The 21,404-nt window shown below is 44.5% G+C and overlaps 1 protein-coding gene across 2 annotated transcripts in view; it reads left to right on the plus strand.

Moving 5' to 3' along the window:
* The first annotated feature begins 3,794 nt into the window (after positions 1 to 3,794).
* The window catches only part of LOC144932546 (venom phosphodiesterase CdcPDE-like), a 40,109-nt gene continuing 22,499 nt past the window's right edge, over positions 3,795 to 21,404 (plus strand). For both annotated transcript variants that reach the window (XM_078856736.1, XM_078856737.1), the window contains exons 1-12: positions 3,795 to 4,045; positions 7,382 to 7,463; positions 9,033 to 9,206; positions 10,156 to 10,281; positions 11,424 to 11,484; positions 13,010 to 13,107; positions 13,670 to 13,749; positions 16,726 to 16,845; positions 18,139 to 18,248; positions 18,914 to 18,979; positions 20,156 to 20,228; positions 21,100 to 21,208. In XM_078856736.1, the coding sequence (XP_078712862.1) occupies positions 3,965 to 4,045; positions 7,382 to 7,463; positions 9,033 to 9,206; positions 10,156 to 10,281; positions 11,424 to 11,484; positions 13,010 to 13,107; positions 13,670 to 13,749; positions 16,726 to 16,845; positions 18,139 to 18,248; positions 18,914 to 18,979; positions 20,156 to 20,228; positions 21,100 to 21,208 (1,180 nt within the window). In that variant the 5' untranslated portion in view covers positions 3,795 to 3,964. The remainder of the gene's footprint in view (positions 4,046 to 7,381; positions 7,464 to 9,032; positions 9,207 to 10,155; positions 10,282 to 11,423; positions 11,485 to 13,009; positions 13,108 to 13,669; positions 13,750 to 16,725; positions 16,846 to 18,138; positions 18,249 to 18,913; positions 18,980 to 20,155; positions 20,229 to 21,099; positions 21,209 to 21,404) is intronic.

Below are 21,404 nucleotides of genomic sequence, written 5' to 3' on the forward strand. Positions count from 1 at the left end.
AATATAAATGGCGTTATTCACACCGTACGCGCCCGATGATTGCTCAACACGCCCCAACTGGCGTAGTAGCTTGCGCTAGTTGGTAATGAACACGGTGATATTGCGCGCGCGTGTGAACGTGTGTGTGTGTGATCGCGTGTGAACGTGTGTGTGTGTGATCGCGTGTGTCACGCGTGCCGTAGTGCATGCAGCGTGTAACGACTTGAGATTACATGCCGAACGGTGAGGAGTCGCTCTAAAGGTGAAGAGAGTGAGGAGAGGCTAGAAATTATAGAAACCCTGCTTCTAAAGCTGCCAAACCACCACCCGCATGTTGTTAAACAAGATAAACGTCGTACTCTTTGGTTTATTCGGTATTTCTTTGGTTCTTTATTTTATTTTATACCTACGTGACTTTACCCAAATAACCAAAGAGTATGGATTCCTGCAGTCAGGAAAGCTTCAAATGAAGAAAGATAAACGTCGGGTTTTTTGGTGGTGTTGTGAAACCCGATAGATGCTTTAAGGCCGTAAGGAGTTAGGTGGAGTTTCCCCTGGGGAAGGAGATTTCGCGATACGTGAACCGAGGTGCGTGTTCAGCAGCAGCAGCAGGAAGCGGTGTTGTTTGCATGTTGCAACACGTGGGGTGTACTGCAAAGACCGCGGCAGCCCAGCACGCTGAGTCTGCGTGTCTATATATGAGATTGTGCAGCCCACTCCGACGACGGACTGTAGCGGCAAGTGCTGTTAGCGAGCATTTACGAAAGCCAGCACGGCACACGTAGGGGGTGGGTGGCTCATGGTACACCGTAAAACCGCATCCGCACAAACCATAGCAGATGCGGATACCTGATGCAAAAATTGAAAATGTACAACTCTGCAGTGTGTGGTTGTGGACCACCCAACAGATAAACGACGCAATGCCCCATCCACAAATACGAAGTACACGTTACGGTTGGCTACGTACGGTGCAATAAAAGTCAACTCCTGACGCTGTTACCTGGCTTAACCACCTGAATGTGCAATTGTAGTTGCTACTTTGCATCAACATCGGCAATACGAAAGAAGAAGTGACGATGATAATTGGTTTTTTACCCTTTTATCTGGCAACAAAACTGACACCTTTTTTTTACAAGGAGTCATGTTTGCATAGACCACAATACCTGCAGCCATAATGCAAACAAAAAAACATAACTCTGATAATATATGCACTGTCCTTGAAGTTGATTGGTCCACACCCGAGACAGCTTTCCTTAGAGCCTAGTCTCACATGGGTTGGACCAGATGACGCCAAAAGGCGCACAACTCAAAGACAATGCACCATCAGAGTATGAGAGCTCGGGGTAAGCATTTACACCACTGGAACCTCATTTGCCAGTAAAAAATATGATAAGTGTTTTTTTACCCTTCTATCTGGCTGCATTTATTGTGGTCTATGCAAACATAACTCCTTGTAAAAAAAGGTGTCAGTTTTGTTGCCAGATAGAAGGGTAAAAAAAACAATTATCATATTTTTAACTGGCAAATGAGGTTCCAATGGTGGAAGAAGTGACAATGTTTTAAACATCCCACCATGTACCACATTTGAGGCTCGGTCGACCTATAGCGGAGGCTCTGGACTGGTTTAGATAATTGTCGTCGCTGGTGTTGGCTGTGAGTGGGATCGTAGCGCAGCGCACGAACCACACTCCACCACCGCGCCAGCCACTCCACCGCAACCAACTGCTTGGTGCATCGTGCCAGCCTCCATCGGCGCAAACAGCAACTTCTCCCCAACAGCCCGTGTGTGGAAACTGTTGTGGGGTTTTTGTATTCAACGCGTGTACTTGTGTGTTCCTGTATTAATGGGGGCGCCGTGGAGGCGAGATTTTAAACTACCTAGCCTGGTGTGGGGCCGTTCATAAATGACGTCACGCGATTTTGGACGATTTTTGACCCCCCCCCTCCTTCGTCACACGGCGTCACGAAAAGTTAACCCCCCCCTCAAATATGACGTCACAAAGCTCTGCCCCTCCCCCCCCAAAAAATATAAAACATGCTTCAAGTCGCTTTAAACTATTGTCATTGTAGTGCGTATTTAATGTGGCGCTGCACTCTGATGTTGTAGGAGAAAACATGTATTAAAAAGTCTATTTAATTAAGTAGAACGTGTTGTCTATATTTATTTAAAGTTGCGCATTTTGATGTGACGTCACATTTCTCAACCCCCCCCCCCCCTCGTCACACATCGTCACAAATATCTGACCCCCCCCCCCCCCCCAGGTGCGTGACGTCATTTATGGACGGCCCCTATGCATTTAGAATCAAAGTGCGTTTAGAGTATTCGGCTGCTATAAATGCCCACAATGGATAAGCCACTTCGTTGAGTTATCATCTGTGGCTTCTGAAAAAGACCTATAGGGCTCAGTGGGCCTGACCTGGTAAAATAACATTAAAACATTTCGTTTATACTCTCTGGATCTTTCGGTAAAGTCACATAGATAGAAAATAATAATAAAATAACACGACGTTTCGGTCGTAACACAAGCGTCCGTCATCAGGTGAGAAATAATGATCTGCTGTTGTGGCTTTATGTAGGCACGGGAGGGGGGGGGGTGTAGAGTCGTGGCTGCAGGAGTTCACGGGGGAGAGGGGTTTGTAAGGTTGGGGCTGGAAAAATAGCATGCCAGAAATTAGCCAGCCCCCACCCGTCCCTACCCGCCACAAACTCTCCCCCCTATCCCCCCCGTGAACTCCTGCAGCCACGAAAGCTCAATCATTGGAAGGACGTGATAAACCACGTCAAGCTTTAACTGCTGTGATTTTCACTCACTCACCCGTGCTGTTTTCGTTTACTGATTCAAGCTCATTGACATGCCAATTGCTCCAGCCCCCACCCATACCCTGCACACCACAAACCCTCCCCCCTAGCCCCCCCGTGAACTCCTGCAGCCACGACTCTACACCCCCCCCTCCCGTGCCTACATAAAGCCACAACAGCAGATCATTATTTCTCACCTGATGACGGACGCTTGTGTTGCGACCGACACGTCGTGTTCCTTTATTAGTATTATTATTATTTTTCTACCTACGTGACTTTACCGAAAGAATCAGAGAGTATGGATTCCTGCAGCAGTCACGAAAGCTTCAAATCCAGTTTCGTTCAGTTCATCGATGGCTTTCGGGCGCCGCGAACCTGCCCTGAGTTGTGATGCTCGACCACGGCGATCACCCATCAGTCCGAGCAGTCTCCGAACCGGTCCTGGTGGGAATTCCAAGTTCACGCAATACTCGGCCTTAAACGAGTACCTGGGTGCGCTGTAAAAACATCGACACTGGGGCGACAAAGGCGGCCGACCTGGATACTGAATACATAATAAATAGGTGTTTGCTCAGAGCACTTTTCCCAGCGTTCTACGTATTTGACTGCACGTGGAATTTATCTGTTCCTGCAAGCTCGCATGTGCATACATGTGTGCAGTAGGGCAGGTGTGTGTGCGTGTCAGTATTGATCGTGTGGATGTGTGTGGATTATTATTTGAACCGGTCCAGGGTCTCAAATGAGTACTTGGCACGATATGTAAACATCGCCACTGGGGAGACAAAGGCGGCCGGGCGTGGTGCTGGCCAGCGCACCTCCTTGTGTGCCGTGCCAGCCTTCAAATGTGCTCCCTAACAGCACCTGCCCCCAAAAAAGTCTGTTGAGGCTATACGGGGGAACTTTATCTTTGTCGGAAGCACAAAGGTTTCGGAGGCGGAGCAGGTGTGGGGGGAGGGTGTTGCGGGCAGGGTTCATGCCGCATAACATCCGCGGGGAGAGCAGTAACGTGAGGACACCGAGGGAGGGGAGACAGATTGTGGAGAGACGGAGCGAGAGAAGCCGCAGAGCTGACCGATTTGAGATGCGTGTTTGCTGAGTATTGTTTTGTCGTTGGGGCTGCTGCTGCTGCTGTTGTTGTCACTGCTGCTGTTGTTGTTGTTGTTAAGAAGCTGTGATTCGGTTTCGATGCTGCCATTGGACGAAATCGATTACCAATCGGTGACGCCGACCAAGGACAAGGTTCGACCCTACAAGATCGGTGTACTGGTGAGTACAGAGGCATGGGGGTGGAGCGGTGGCGCTGTGATTAGCGCACCGCGTTATGGATTTGAATCAAAGCTACGGTTAATAGTCGCTGGCGAGTGATATGGGAACCGGTTCTGCCCCCCCCCCCCACCGCGTGACCAGTACGGTGAAGTATGGACAGGGCGCGAGTTGCTTGACTGTAAATGGGAAAGGTCGTCTCGAGTACTTCATCATGAGACGCGTCGTTGATGAGCGCCTTGCCTGGAGCGTGCGCGCACGTGCAGCGAGCGAGCGAGTTCCCTGCGCTCACCTGATGGACTCCGCTGTCAATTGAGTCAATGCAATGTGGAGGGTGGTGCAGATTTATTGTGAATCCCAATTAATTGTGACCCCCTAACTTTCATTTGATTTTATATAGTTTACGTTACATTACACACCCGTATATTACGTTTCAGAGAATACAATGGGGGTGGGGGGGGTTCATAAGACACCTGGGCCACTCTGTAGAGTGAAGAGTATGTGTTCAGTCATCCTCATCAACAGTAGCCAGGATCTATCTGCCACAGGATGAATGGCTTCCCATCTTTCACTGTCTTATTTAACCCTTCTAGCCAGGATGTGTGTCCTGCTCAAGCCCACACACTTTTTCTTCACACTCGATACGATGTCACAACCTGCCTGTGTTCCGTCGCCCATATGTTTGCTCTTTCTGTCTCCCAGCTGTAGTTCCACGTATGCACTTTCCCCGTGAATATGGACACGTCAATTTGTAAACACACTGTTGGATTGGGGTCCGCCCACGACGCTCCGGGTCGCGTGGGCGTCATTGAGCCATACGTACTTCATCATGTTGATCAGCGCGGGTTGGTGACGGTGAGAAGCAACCGATGTGGGATGACAGAAGCATAGTGCTGTACAGTCGTGGATTGAGATGCTCTGCCCTCTGCTGCCATGACATAGCGCAGCTGCGCAGACGCTCATGGGAACCTGTGATGCTGCTGCTGCTGCTGTTGTTGGCAATGGTGCACAAGGACAATAAACAACCAAAAATATCAACACATTCGTTCTGCAGCACTGCCTTAAAATGAACACATTTAATCGGCGAAGTTTTGGGCAATGGCCATTCTTCATAGCACACAAATGAAGGTGGATAGCATCATTTATGGGCGCCACGGTGGCGAGATGTTAACCACCTCGCCTGGTATACAGGGGATCATGGGTTCGACCCCAAAGCTAATGGAGTTTGCACGTTCTCCCCGTGGTCGCATGGATTTTTATCCGGGTCCTCCGATTTTTCCTTTCGCATTAAGAAGCGTGCATTTAGTGGATTTGGCTGCAATACATTTTTACATGATAAGCCACTATTTTGAGCGATCATTTGTGTCCAATGGTGTTTTTGAAAAAGAGCTATATAGCTCAATGGGCCTTACCTGGTAAAAAAAATGTTGAAAATAGTTTGATAGTTTGATTTATCCACGATGACGGGCCAATTCCTAAAACGTCGGCGATTATTTTGTTTTATTTTAAGCCAATGTTCATGACGAATGTGAATTTATCTGTTTGCGAATGGTCATCGCACATCCAATCATTATCCAGGCTGAAACCTTCTCAGCTTCTGAGATCTCGAGATATAATTTTTTTTTTAACTGCTTTGTGTGTTTAGTTTGTTGACTATTTGGAGCGTATTCTGGTTGATCTGGCCACAGGCCACCTCTCCACGCTTCTTAGCAAAGGGTGCAAAGAGCAAGTTAAGTGCACGTTATGAATAAACACTTGCCGATCGATGTGTGGATGCTGCCGTGGTTTGACGGTTAACCACAATATTATCAACGATTTTGTAGAATTTTTTTATTTGTCCTTGTCCACCACTGCCAATGCAGTATCACTAAATAATTAGGATGACATTGGCCGGTTGGTTGAAGTCACACTTTTAATCAACATAGAGGATTGGCAAATGCATGGTGTTAAACCACTTTAAAATAGTACTGTATAACAAAAGTATTCTAATGTGAACCGGTTTCCAGAGCAAGTGAATTACAACATATTTGTAGGAGGGCCATTTGTTTATAAATTTACACACAGTCAACTCGCATTTGTAACTCCAGTTAAGCCGTCACGTACACACGTGTACTTTGCCAGTCTGGCAAAGCGAATGTTGCCACTCCGAGAAGTTGTTTTGATATTACGCGCACCATGCCATGTTGTGGCATTGTGGCACGTCACAATCCTCACCGCTTCACTGACTCTGCTCGCACACTGTCATCACTTTGATTTGACGTGGGCAATTAAGCACCCAGGAAGAGAAAACAACCATCGTGATAGTCACAGTGGCGCGACCGGTTGTTGTTGGATAGTTTTGACTTAAAACTTTCGTGACTGTAGGAATTCATATTCTTTGGTGATTTCGGTAAAGTCACGTAGACAGAAAATACAAATAAAATAAATTTAAAATTAAAGCAAAAAAACCCTCGACGTTTCGATCGCAACACAATCGATACGTCGTGGGGTTCGTTTTGCTTTGATAAAAAAAAACATTTATTTAAAAAAAAATTCTATCTACGTGACTTCACCGAAAGAACCAAAGAATATGTTGGAAAGTTTTTTTCAAGATGTCCTACCCCGTGCAAAACACTAATTTTCAACCGTCACGTGATGTCTGACGATGAGGCCAGACGAATTTGTACACTCCTCCCTTTCTCTGGTCATGGCGATTGCTTTCCTGTTGACCCATATTGTTCTCTGTTTAGTCCTCCTTAATGCCGTCAATCCACCTCCTGCATACATGACCTCTACATTTTGTTATTTTCATATGGCAATGCAAGAACACTGATTGTAACGTGTTTGATCTGCGTTTTATTTTTCTCAAAATCGAATAATCCTGCATCCTTGTACATTTTGTACCAGCCTCCTATTGGCTTATGTCATTTCATTTATTCTCTTTCTTATTTTTTGAAGCCTCGATACTGTTTTATTATAACTCTTAACATGAGATCTTTGTTGAGTGTGGTACCATGATGTAGCGAGTGGCAACTTGGGTATGATAGGGGCCATCGTGTCTTTGTTGTGATGCGCTCATAGCTCCCATGATTCATGATCCAGTGGTGGAAATTCCACATAACTGTGGTGGACCCCAGTCTGTCAATAGCATGCCACTGGAAACATCTCACAAAGTGGTCCTAATTCTATTGGCCCCAAAGGGATGGTCTTCCCTGAGCAGTGAACTGCATTTTGACACATTTTAAGTAGTGTATTTTAATGCATACTTTTATGGATAAGGCTTGTAGGGTTTAAGCAATAACAATGCTGAATTAATCTTCTGCTTCATGAAGACTTAAATTATCGATTGTCCCCCATTAGGTGCTTGCTGCATGTCTTGTGGTGGTAACCTTGAGTTTGGGACTTGGTCTTGGAGTACAGTTAAACCACTATAAAAATAAAGGTAAGGCACCCAACACACAGTTAAAGACCCACTTGTCTCGGTATAAAAAATGTGAATGCGCTGTACATATACACATTGTGTTATCCATCGCGAACACTTTCAGTCAACGGCATAATTTTTCGCGGTTGTGCTTTATAGCTCTCCGATGTGTCTTCAGGGTGTGCCGTGCGTTGCTTGGCACGATGCTTCCAGCACGTGGAGCGAAACGTCGGACCTTGACTCCGAACGACGCGTGGTACAAACAGGAAAACACTTCGGAGAGCTCTGATAGATCATGCATGTAGAAAAAGCTTAACAGAGGATTGAATGTGTTAATTTCTAGTTTCTGCAGTGGTTTTAGATTCGTACCTTATTTTGAGTAGCTTATTTTAACATAATGTAACATTTTTATAATAACATTTATAATGTAACAAATTCTGTGTTATAAAAAAATATAACTGACCGAGGAAGAAAAAATGCACCACTGCCAAAATATAATTTGATTCCTGTTAATGGCTAATATCAGTGGCAAGTGATATCTGACGGTTCCTGGGCCTCTCCCCTTCACCAACCTGCACTGACCAGCGTGGTGAATTACGATTAAATAATCCCAACATGGCCTTCATTCAGCAGTTCACGAACAAAGGGGCTGTAACTATTATCAGGCGCAATCCAAAAGCCTGAACCATCACACTTCTAGAATTGAGCGAGGTTATGCGAACTTTACAAAAGGGATAATGGGAGGGAGTTCAAAAGCTGAGCATTGTGATGAAAATCGAAGCATTCTGTCTTGCAAAATGGTAGCTAATTTGTACTTTATATTAGAGGAAACAACCAATCTGGTGCAATCGTAAAGGGTTTTCACAATAAAAAGGATGGTAAAGTTGCCGAACATTTGTGTAGAGGAGTAGTGTGATGACGTCATGTCATGGGCACCGTAAGGTGTGATGACGTCATGTCATGGGCGCTGTAAGGAGACACCCTCAAGAATGGGGGCTGGTCCGAGAAAAGGGGAGGAGCCGCCCAAGGGGGAGCTCGGGGTGTGGATCGGCTGAAAGAGGGCTCCCCCGCTCATGACCGGATGGTGTTGGCTGAATCCCCGTCCGGGCTCGACGGGTGGGAGAGCCGAAGGGATAGCCGAGAGTAGGGCTCGAAGAAGGTTATGAGTACCAGCTGAGCATGAAGTGGGGTTCTTCTCTCCTCGGTCGGGCGGCGTTGGCTGAACCCCCGTCCCGACCCGAGTGAGAGAGCCCAAGGGGTAGCCGAGGTTAGGACGAGGAGAGCCTGGGGGTCCACGGGAAGGACCGAGCATAGCGAACACCTACCTTTGGTGTGAGCCGAGTGTTAAACCTTATTAATAAACGGCGAAAGCCCTTACACGAAGCTCCGTCTCCGCATGGTTCTACGCCTCAACATTTGTAAGAGTATGAAGTGAATCGGTGAACAACTTTACTCGTCGATTAATACCAAATTGACATGTTTATTTTCAACAGAAATTGCATTCAATATACGTAAAGTATTCGTTTTTGTCTCCGTTGCATGTTGAGCCTTTGACACTGGAGCTGACGTTGTTGTACGGCTTCTTGACAGTGGCAGAGTCCTCCCAGTCGTCCTCCCAGGCCACCCCAAAGCTGCCCGCGCAGTCCTGCCAAGGCCGCTGCAATGGGCGAATCCAGCCAGCGTCGCTCGACTGCGTGTGCGACGCCTCCTGTGAGGACGCAGGCAACTGCTGCCCAGACTACTACGACCTATGCCTGCTGCCCTGTACGTATGCCCTCCAGTGTATTGCATTTTTAATATACATATGTAATGTAGCACTCAGAGATGCTGTCTTGCTTAAGTTATATATATATATTTATTATATATTACAGTCCACCCGTCTTGATGACATGTTATCAGGTGGACGCAGGTTGACTATATACAACTGCGTGACTCTACGTAGCTGCTACACGACGTTCACTACATAACTGACTCGACTATATAGGTGCCGTCGATGTAGTAGCCACGGCGAAGACATATAACTTCTTTCTCAGCCTTCCAAGATGACGAGGGCGATCCACCGTGATGACAGCGACGACGGTCCGGACCCCGAATCCCCCACAGCAGCCCCGAGCCCCGCTCCGCGTTGCCTTTTATTTCCCCTCGGCTCTGCCACGCCCCTTTTCCCCGAAGTCTCTCCTTTGCCTCACTATAACGCCCCGGAGGGTTCCAGCTCTATCCCTCGCGTTGACTTCTCACCCAGTGACCCTGCCTGTCCTCATCGCTGCAATAATTATTTGCGGCCACTAGGCCCCGTACTGTCCTTACACATATATAACATTTTCCATTTGTTTGTCTGTGACATGGGGTCATGACGATTCTCAGAAAGTTTATTCATGATGATTTAAATGTTAATGTAAGTTGTGTTGCGGTTTGGGACTTGTCCGCTACAAAAATGGCCACATTGATCAAAGCGTTGCCCTTAAGTGATGTCATGACGTGCGATATCATCGCTCGACATCACATGCCATGCACCGTGTGACATTGTCTAGTTGTACAGCTTTTAAAGTAATGGTATTATCGCCGATTAAATACTTCTGAGGACAAACATGTTGGAGAGTGTTACAAAATCCACAAATGTGCAGGACTTTTCTCGTTCGTTTTTGATGTATTTGAACGTCTGTGCGTCTGCTTATAATCGTGTCTGCCTGCTACTGCCACGCCGTTGTCACAGTGACATCCTGGGAATGCACGCGGATTCGTTGTGGGGAGAAGCGACTTGCGAACAGCAGCTGCCACTGCTCTGATGACTGCGTGGAAAAGAAGGACTGCTGTACCAACTACATGACCACCTGTAAAGGTAATGCAGCGTTGGCTGGGTGGAAGCGCACATGGAGTGAGAATCGCAAAACGTTTCCAAGGCAATAACTAATGCACGGGAGTTCTTTAGAACTGCTTTTTGTACCGAGTTTGTTATCCCCCCCCCCCCTCCCCGTCGCAACTCTGATAAGCACGGTGGGCTACGTACGGTTTGAAAGAAATTCAACATAAACACATACAGAAACTAACAGAGGACAACTCGTGTATAGTGACATCATTATAGGCTGGAACCAACTGATTAATTCGTTGAGTATTTGATTATTCACATTAGTTGAAATGCAAATCTAGTATTTGTGTAAAAAACAGCGTACAATTTTCACATACTATTTGCATAAAAAACTCTTTCCACACACGAGGCTCAAAATGAGTTTGAGCTGCACTGAGTTCCCCGTGTCTTTGGGGCCAGGATGGCTGCCGGCAGAAGGGCCTCCACCGGAGGGAACTCTAGAGAGCCCCCCTAGAGGGTAGTTTGGCCTTCTCTACTACGCCGGTCAGACAATTTGGAAGAGATGGGATTACCCACCAACACAGGTGGGACAACCACAGCAATACATTTTCTGTGGTTGTTTCTTGCTGTGGTTGTCCCACCTGATGACGGACGCTTGTGTTGCGCCCGAAACGTCGTGTGGATCCCTGCAGTAACGAAAACTTCAAATCTAGATGTAACTTACCGATACGCTAACTGTGGCGTAACCATTTATACTGCTGGGTGGACAGAGTCGGGAGGATATAAGAAACGTTCAAGCGTTGTTTCAAATGGCCTGCGTCAGGAGATTAAACCGGCGACCTCCGGGTTGCAAGCCGAGCGTGCAACCATTATGCCGCTCCAGCATAGATTTTTTATTGTTGATGAATCAGTTTAATTGATTAACCGTTGCAGCACTTCATACTTTGCATAGCTCGCAGCTCTTGTAGGCTCATGAAAAAGTATTTTTTTGTTTCCCGACGCAATCCCCCTCACTTTTGTTATATTTGTTTTTATTGTGGTTGTTAAATCCCACACTTTCTGTACACATTTCAACTGTGGACATATGCATACGACGTTGTATGTATATTTATTTAAAATGTGAGCTCTTAAGTAATTTGTGGTTTTTGTTCCCGTGTCCTCCCAATAATGGGCAGGTGCCAAAACGTGGGTGGCAGAACCCTGTGAAGATCTTAGCACTCCAAAATGTCCCGCGGGGTGAGGATGCATAATTTCAATACTTGCATTGGAAATTTTCATAATGATGTCTGCACTGTTTTTTTATTTTATGTCAAAATACATTTTTATATTTCAACAACATACAGAAACACAAAAAACCGTTTACACATTTCCGACATATAACAAAGTTACACGTAGCAGTCCCCAGCTGTCGGCTAAGGAGTGACAGAGACGTAGGAGAGAGAGAGAAGGAAGAATAGAGGAAAGAGAGAGATCGGGTAGGGGACATTAATAGAAAAGGTAACACGATGGAAGATACAACACTTGTGTAGTGTAAAGAGGGGGGAAATATCTACAACATTGTGTTCGACAGTGAGAAAAAAAAAGTTAGTTTTAAAAAATATGTATTTAGTTGTTCACTTTATATTTATACGAGAAAAGGTATGCTATACACTTTCATTGTACACAACAATCATGGAATGCGCCCATTGGACCTGAAAAGGTTCTCGTGTCAATAATGTTAAATATTCTTTGGGTCTTTCGGTAAAGTCACGTATATAGAAAAATAAAATAATAATGAAAATAAAGTGAATTTAAAAAATGAGAATACATTGACGTGCTAATCTCTCTCACTTTAACATCAATAGCCCCACCCACTTCGTTTTATGACCCTTGGGCTACACCCATTTCAAACCTTTAAAACAGCCTGCCTCAGCAGCTTGTCCCCCTCTTTTTTCACCTGATGACGATTGCTTGTGTTGCGATCGAAGGATCGTGTTATTTTTATTATTTTTTTTTATTATTTTGTATTCACTTTATTTTTATTTTTATTCTTTTATTGTTCTACGTGACTTCACCGAAAGACCCAAAGAATAGGAATTCCTGCAGTCACAAAAGCTTTAAGGCAATAATGTTAAATGTTAACACTTTTTATTAGGTGTCATGCAGTAAACCTCCATACACACTCAAATTTAGAAGACAACAGTTATTTACGTTTACGGTCGGAGAGGTAAAGTTACCCTTCCCATGGCTATCACCGTGTTTAATCTGCCGCTTAACAGCTCTCGCGATGTACAACATGCTCTGCAAAACAAGACTTGTGTGATAGCGATAGTTACGAAAGCATATGTTGTCACAGTTGTGCTGCACAGCTCTCCGATGTGCTTTCAGGTTGTACCGTGTGTTCTTTGCCACCATATCTGTTATTTCGCTCCATGATCCTGGAACTTCCTCAGGGACCGAATTCAGTTCTATTTTTATTTTACACAATGAAACAAAATTTGGCTCCTAAAGAAGCATCCTGTACGTGGATCATAACATCAGACAGCATGCTGAACAACACGTGGTACAACCCAAAAACACATTGGAGGACCATACTGATAATTTTCTTGGTTCTTTCGGTAAAGTTACGTGACTTTAAAGTTACGTGACTTTACCGAAAGAACCAAGAAGATGAATCCCTGCAGTCACGAAGGTTTTAAATCGAAATATACTGATCATTGTTCACTGCTGTCGGTAGATTAGGAGAGTTATCTTACCCTGTGTGCCATGTTTGATGTCGCAGGTTCAAGAGGCAGCCTCTCATTTTGTTCTCCCTGGATGGTTTCCGTGCCGAGTACCTCCAGACCTGGTCCGCTCTTGTGCCCAACCTGCAGAAGCTCAGTGAGTTACTGTCACTTTATAATTTGCCTCACCCTCAAAACATTTAATTAAGAGCCAACGACGCCGTACAGCCAGGTGGTACCGTGGCTAAAGCTCTCGACTCGCAAATCAATGTTGAGGATTGAGCCATCCTCGTGGTGAGGATCAGTTGAATGAGTCCCAACAAAGTAGTTGTCCAATGTGTAGACTGGCCCCTGTCATAGGAAAGTATCATTTTAATCACTGGCTCAGAGTCACCAACAGAAATGAACACTGCCACACATTAACGTAAGCAGGGAGACACTTACTAATTGGCTGTTTCCGGTGGTGGCGGGTTTAATGACGCATTTATATTTACGCGAACTAACCGAAAACAAAAACTTTATTCTGGACAAGTAGGTTAGCAATGTACTTTTTCTACTCCCTCCTTCATGCACCTCCCAATGCGTCTCTCATCATCAAAGCACAATCCACCAACCCCGGACTCCTGAGTCACCAGGTTACCATCGTGTGTCACCACACTCGGCTGTAGAGTGTGCATCATGAATATCGAACCTGCTGTCTAACCTGTTTATTCGAACAGGGTCCTGTGGCACACATGCCCCATACATGAGGGCAATGTACCCGACCAAGACCTTCCCCAACCACTACACCATCACCACGGTCAGTGCTAGGACTATATTCCTGCTCATGCCCTCTTAACAATGGAATTTACAACGTAAATATTGCTTATTTGTGTACTTTATCGGTAAGTTACACAGTAAAACACCCCTCCCTTAAAGTACAAGTGACGCACATGCAGATGTTTTATGAAGCTTCACAGCTCTGCAATGAGCAAATAAAATCACCTGAGTCTAATGGCATTGTAAAGTTTGCTTTCCTCAAATTCGTTTGCTTAGAGTAGAAAGCTTATTTGAAGTGTTTTTTTAATGATTTTTGCATACGCGGGGTGTCCGTAAATATGTCATCGTTGTTAATTATGGGCCTTACCTGGTAAATTATAATTGCGCAGCATTTTTCGCTTGGTCTTTTAAAAACGACGCACGCGATCACACGCTCCTGGTACAAGTCCCATCCCTCTCGACCTCCGCTTGTCCACTGTGGCGTTGGCGCCACGACGTCGCATTGAGAGTTGAGAGAGAGGGTCCCAGTTGTTTCCCGATGTCTCGGAATCCTTCTGTCACGTCCTGTTGAAGATCACTTCAAGCATTATGATAAAAGCAAAACCTTAAGTATACAATCTTGATTTAAAGTTTTCGTGACTGCAGGGATCCATACTCTTTGGTTATTTCGGTAAAGTCACGTAGGTATAAAATAAAAATAAATAAATTATACCCACGTGACTTGTATTATTATTTTTTATTCACTTTCTTTTTATTCTTTTGTTCTATCTTTGTGACTTTACCGAAAGACCCAAAGAAAAGGAATTCCTGCAGTCACGAAAGCTTTAAGTCAATAATGTTAAATGTTAACACTTTTTATTAGGTGTAATGCAGTAAAGCTTCATACACACTCAAATTTAGACGGGAAGAGTTATTTAAGTTTACGGTCGGAGAGGTGAAGTTACCCTTCCCACGGCTAAGTCACGTAGGTATAAAATAAAATATATTTTTTTTATACCTACGTGACTTTACCGAAAGATCCAAAGAGTACTTAACTATACAAGTAACTAGTGGCCAGCATTTCAACCTTGCATTTCAAGCTGATGTTTACTTTAAATATTCATCACAAATGACCCTCAGTGCCTACAGGTGAGAGGTTATCTTTAAGTTTGCAACTACCAAAATACCTTTAGCGAAGCTTTTGGCTAACAGAATCCCAGCACATCGTCATGGGGCTTCTGGGAAGCATTCGTGGCTTCCGCTGTGTTGTGTGATCGCAATGCCACGCGACTCCATCGCGAAGTTTTGCCGTTTATTTCGTGGTCATTTACAACAGAGGAGTCCGTTCTTGTGGATTCGACTCGTGCACTCAACTTACGCACACCAAGAAGCCCGTGAAGGGAAAGGCAGAGCTCTCCAGAGAGAGTGACTGTATATGTATTAGCGATACATTGACGTTACGCAAACCATAACAAGCCAGTGCGAGATCTGTTAAACACAAGTCAGCCCTGTGCTGTGGGTGACAGGAGTTGACTTTGGCGATCCTGAAAGCTACCATTATATTTGTGGAAGTTGTGAGGAACCGTTTTTTGAAGCCAACCTCACACCTGTAGCACGGAGGTGATTTCTGTTTTATCTAGCTTGTATTGGCTTGTGAAGGCCTCCATTATGGATGACGATAACATTATTGACATCATGTGCTGCAGTGGAAGGAAAATATCCAGCTAATTGGCATTGTGGAATTGGGTGGTCGACTCAACAATGTGTGTAAATAAATCGGGGTTATTTAGCATAGGCTTAAAGGTGTGTCGTACAAAATTGCCAGCAACCAAGAGCAACCATATGAGGTAATCATTAACACATTTTGTGGAATTGTACAGGGTTGATAGGAACTTGGGTAAATAAATGATGTCGGGGAGTTCGAGGAGAGTAGGATGACGATTAATCTTCTGTCCTGCCAAATGGTGGCTTCATGGGCATAAAGGATATGAATCTGATTCCTTGACATTGGTGAAGTTGTTAAGATGTGACGTTTACGTGAACAGTGGCGGTGGTTGCAGTGACAAAAGATTGACAAAGAAGTGACTGAATGATGGCGAGAGAGTGGCTGGAATGATTCGGTGGTGAGCAAAGCAGTGTAAGTCGACCCAACGTCTTTACGTTGCCTTCTATCAAGTGATCGGATAACAGTTTTCCGTCCGAGCCTTGTGTAACACTCGTAAATTATAAATCAGAGGTGTGGAACGGTTTTGGCACAAGAAAGGAAAACCAGACCTTTTTTTTTCGTCCTCAGTTAATCTTCAATTGGGTAGGGAAAGGGATATCAAGATTATGGAGGGAGCAGAGTGCATAATGAGTGATCTCCCACTTCGAAAAGGTTGACTCGGGGTCTGAAACAGCCTTGGTTGCTTGAGTGGAAAGTGTGTGGTGGAGGTTAGAGTGCGATGAGTGTCAGAGAGGTGGTCATGGCCCAGTGCATGGAAGTTCTTAAAAACGGTGGGGTGTTACATGTATTTCACCGACCATTTCAATGTATGCTCTATTCCTACATGGGCATACCCATTAACACCTAAAATGTTAACTTCAAATACAGCACTTCAAATTATATTAAATAGTACATAACTCCCATCGAGAGTTTAAGTGACACATATTTTGCCTTGTATGAGCTATTGTAGATCTTAGTGCAGTTATCACTTGGCTAACAAAAGGGAATGTAATTTGATTTGAGATGACCACCATTGATTTAAAAACAAGGAGTCTGACATTTATCGATGTGTGAATGAAGTTTGTATTTTCCGAGGAACATTTTTACGCCTCGCCATGCGCACACTGCTTGAAGGCCCCCTTTGCGCTGGGAGGTAATCTTTCAATATCGCAACGCGGCCGATGATTGGACAATTAAATTAAGAATTGCAATTACGGCGCATATTATGCTAAAACGCACAGTTCTGCCTTTGAACTGCATTACTGCGAAGTCGATAACCCTACAGCCAATTTAATTTTCTGTGATTGTTTTGTTTTTGTAACCTGACATCAGGGCATGTATCCCGAGTCCCATGGGATTGTGGACAACAACATATATGACGTGAAATTCAATGCCCACTTTTCTCTTGGCAATGAAGAATCTGTCACACCGAAATGGTGGGGCGGCCAGCCGGTAGGAAACCCGTACATGCTGCACACACAACAGCACACACAACACTCACGCATGCAAACGCGCACACACACACACACAAGTGGTACAACCGCCTCGTCCACTTTGCCCATGAAATCTCAACCCACGATTGGGAAGTCACAGGTCAAAGCGGAAGGATTCGTCACCCTCGAGTTTCGATGACCTGTCATAATTCAGGGTTGCAATTCAACTCTCCTTTTTATGCCATTGTGGTTGATGTAGCAGCCTCCAGCGACTGTGTAGTATACATGAACCTTTTACACGTGCGGCCGTTTTTTTTAAATCCACTGCTGGATGAGGTCCTCTCTACGACGTGTGAGATTATTTGATGAAATGTCACTGCTGGTCCCAGTGTGGGTTGGCGAAGGCTGGGAGCATAGATGTGGCGGCACATAAAGGGTGCCATGGTGGCAAGATGTTAACTATCTCGCCTGGTATACAGAAGGTCTTGGATTCGATCTCAACCCCTGACACCTGTATATTTGGAGTTTGCGTGTTCTCCCCGTGGTCGTGTGGATTTTTCTCCGGGTCCTCCCGATTTTTCCCCTCGACATTTAGAAGCATGCCTTTTAGAGTATTTGGCTGCTATACAATTCCACGTGACAAGCCACTTCGTTGAGCTGTCATTTTTAGCCAGATCGCTTCTGAAAAAAGAGCTATGTAGCTCAGTGGGCCCTACCTGGTAAAATAAAAAAAGTTTTTAGTTTTAAAGCACAGAATGTTGCTGTACTGCTCTCTGCTGACCACCGTGTAGCCCTGCAGCAGCCTACAATAACCTAATGTGTGCATTGATAGTGTAGAATGTTACTATCGCAAAATGATGCATCGTTCCACTTTGAAATATGAGCACATATAGGGAGGGGAGCGTATGTGATAAAAGACTTTTACTTCTTCAACCATTCAGCATCATCATCAGTCCTGATGACCAGTCCTGATGATGATGCTAATCCGTGATTTATCCACTGTTAGATGAAGGCTCCTCATACCTTAAATGAAAACGCATCTTCAAAATGGCTACGTATTGTGCAAAAGAGGTTCAAAATACATGTGTACATACACGCATACACGTGTATATACATACACACGTACATACACACGTATGCCACCGTCATCTCCCACGCCCCAGCGATGGAACAATCCATCCAGCAGCTGTTGACCAGCAAACCTTCGGGCGACATGTCCTGCCATGTTCACTTACTTTCACTATAACCAATCAATGAATGAGTTAATAAGGTAATGAATTAATTTATTTGAAATGCTCTTGTTACTTTTCAGATATGGAACACGGTAACCTACCAAGGGTTGAAGAGTGGGACCTATTTTTGGCCTGGTTCTGATGTTAAAATTAACGACACTTACCCTGACTACTGGGCAAAGTACAACACGTGAGTAGCCAGCAATTGCAAGGCTTCGTTTGGGAAGTCTCATTGATTCGTGGTCAGAATAAGGGGGGCAAGGTGGAAAAAGACAAAAATGTTGTAATCTAAATGAAAAGTAAGCTGAATTCAATATAAGATGTAATCTGAGTCTTTTCTTATAACCAGGCTTGGCGTGGCAATTGTTTCAGTTAATGCCCTAATTTCTGGAATCGGTGGGCCTTCCAAATGCATCTAAAATTAATCCCGACCATAGCTGAGTTGGATTATAAATCTATGAATCGGCTTCGACCTTAACTTTCGTAAATATTTTCAATGCCTATTTGTTTGAATGTTTTAGGACTGCCCAAGCCAGTTTGTTGACATTTCGTCATATTTTGTGCAATGTTGTCCTTCACCTCTACATGCCAAATCTCGTCTTTTTTCCTATCCTGCATATAGGTATAATTTACCTTTTTTTCTGAGACTAATTCACACGGTACTGCAATAATTTATCATCAAATTTAGTTTACCTTTCTAAACTGTGAATGTTTTTTATATTGTGCTCTTAAATGTGTATTGATGTAACCCAGGTTGCCCTTGCAAAAGAGGCAGTGCTGTTCCACGACTCGCAATGGGTTTGTTTCATCTCCTGTTTATTAAAAGGCTACTTTCAAAACCCTTTCTTTCTACAGAAATGATCCGTATGAAAATCGGATTAAAGTCGTTTTCCAATGGTTGGACCTGCCAGAAGACCGGAGGTAAACACCTTAGTTTTTATTGTGATGAATGATAAATATATAACATTCAGCAAAAAATCCTAAATCTTTTTTCATTGATCAAGACGCAGAGTTATCTTTGTAAATTCCTAATTTGAGACTCTTAGCCTTCGAGAAAAAAAATTGCTAATTGAACAGTACAAAGATGTTAAACTTTTAACATGTTTTATGGAACCGTCCAAATGTTCGTTATATATGTAGTGGTGATAACTACTCGCTGTTCGCAAGCTGTGAGAGAGCGGATCGTAAACAAGGTTTTCCCGCTCAATCAAACGGTCAGGGTCAAATGGGGTGAGGTAGGATCCAAACGCCAGATTGGGAAGGACCAATCGGAGGGTTCCACAAGGTGGCCGGGGATTGGACAACCCGGCCACGAACAGGTATAAAAGCCAGAGCGCTGAGAGCTCTTGGCCAGTTCTGCTGCACAAAGACCCAAGTCGGCTGAAGACATCTAGGACCCTGGACCAAGCCTTCCAGCCCTTATCAGGGCTATGGCTCAGTGTAACCAGTGGTCGGGGAGAGATCCCCTAGGTCCAGCCAGAGGATGCTGGGATAGCAGGGAGATTAGATAGCCTGCAAGGTCCGGAGGCTGTACCTCCTTAGAATAGGAGCTAAGCGTGAGTGTGGAGCTGTACAAGCTCCGGAGGCTGTACCTCCTCAGGGTAACGGGTGAGGGTACCATATACCCCTTTGTGTGATAGAGACTGTGTATTAAGACATTAAACAGTGTGTGCCATTAAGACGTTTAAAAGTCAGTCCTTTACAACACTACATATATAACATTCTCTTTGTCACGAGATTTCATTTATGTGCAGAGACTTAAACTCAATTTAACATCCTGTAATTTCAAAGATACATTTTCCCCCTTACTCTCTCTCTGCGTCTTCCCAACACGCACCTCTGCACGCTTCTTGGTGCACTTTGTAGCTTTTGCTCCTTTGTATTTGTCACTGTTCATAGCAGGTAACATACACTGATTAAAGACTGTCTTCTCTAGCCACGTTGGTATGTCGCTTTTCATCACCAAGTTCAGTGTTACAAAGATACTTCAGCCTAAATGGCTTGTTGCATTGCAAGACGGATGGTTAGTGACTGTGCGAGTAGACCTTCATCTAACAGTGGATGATTATTATTCTTAAATTGTGTCTTTCTGTACAGGCCAGATTTTTACACTCTTTATCTAGATCAGCCTGATGGACAAGGTCACAATTTCGGCCCCGTGAGTGGTCAGGTGAGTGCAGCATACCAGATGCCTTCATATCAAATGGCTTTACATTGCATATTTTTATTAATTATTTGTGTCAAATTAATCAGTTTGCTGGTTAAATTTAAAAAAAAATTTTTTTACATTTTTCAACTAATTTGAGAGATATAATGGTAGGTTTTTACCCTTTTAACTGGTACAAAACTGACACCTTTATTCAAGGCATCATGTTTGCAATGACCACAACACAAGTAGTCAATAAAGCAAACAAAAAGAAGCAACTCTGATAAGGATAATAATATGCACTGTCCTTGAAGTTTTGTACCAGTTAAAAGGGTAAAAACCTACCATTATATTTTGCCACTGGTAAAAGAGATCTCATAGTGTAATTTGAGAGAGTTTATTGTGGGCTCTGTCCAGCCCTAACGCAGGGGCCACGACAGTGCTCGTGGACATAATCCAGCACGGGGCATTCTCTTCTTTAGTTCTCTCTTGCTAAGTTTCCATGAGCCATATCCATTTCTACGTACCCCATGAACTGCGGTGACCGCATCGCTCGCTTTCGGATGCGCTTCTGTGGCCGTCTGGAATGCTCTTCCTTCCGATATTAGGAATCCACTGGCGCTATGTACTTTTAAACAATCGAGATTGAAAATGTTTTTCTTTAGAACTATCTAGATTTGAAGTTTTCGTGACTGCAGGGATCCATACTCTTTGGTTCTTTCGGTAAAGTCATGTAGGTATAGAATAAAATGAATGAAATCACAATTTATTTTATTCTTTAGAACTGATTTTTTTGTTTAGATTGTTGTCCTCACCCCACCTCCGATTAGCACGGTTATCTACGTGCGACGACAGCGCTGGATCCTGTGATTCAATACATTGTCCTCCCCTGCAGGTGATCGAGGCGCTGCAGGATGTGGACCGCATCATTGGGATGCTGATGGACGGCCTCAAGCAGAGGGCCTTGCACCAATGTGTCAACATCATGATCGTGGCAGATCACGGTGAATTGAAACACACTTTAATTCTTTCTGCCAAACACGCGAAGCACAATCAGGGAGGTGGGGGGTGGGGGGGCAATTCAACCCATCATCCGTCTGGTGTCAATAAAATTACTACCAGGTTGTGGAATAAACATCGCCGGCACAGTATCGCAAGCAGACATGAGCACCATTTTAACGTGGGGCCAAGTGTGTATTT

The sequence above is a fragment of the Lampetra fluviatilis genome, chromosome 5 (assembly GCF_964198595.1).
Source record: "Lampetra fluviatilis chromosome 5, kcLamFluv1.1, whole genome shotgun sequence".
NCBI lineage: Eukaryota > Metazoa > Chordata > Hyperoartia > Petromyzontiformes > Petromyzontidae > Lampetra > Lampetra fluviatilis.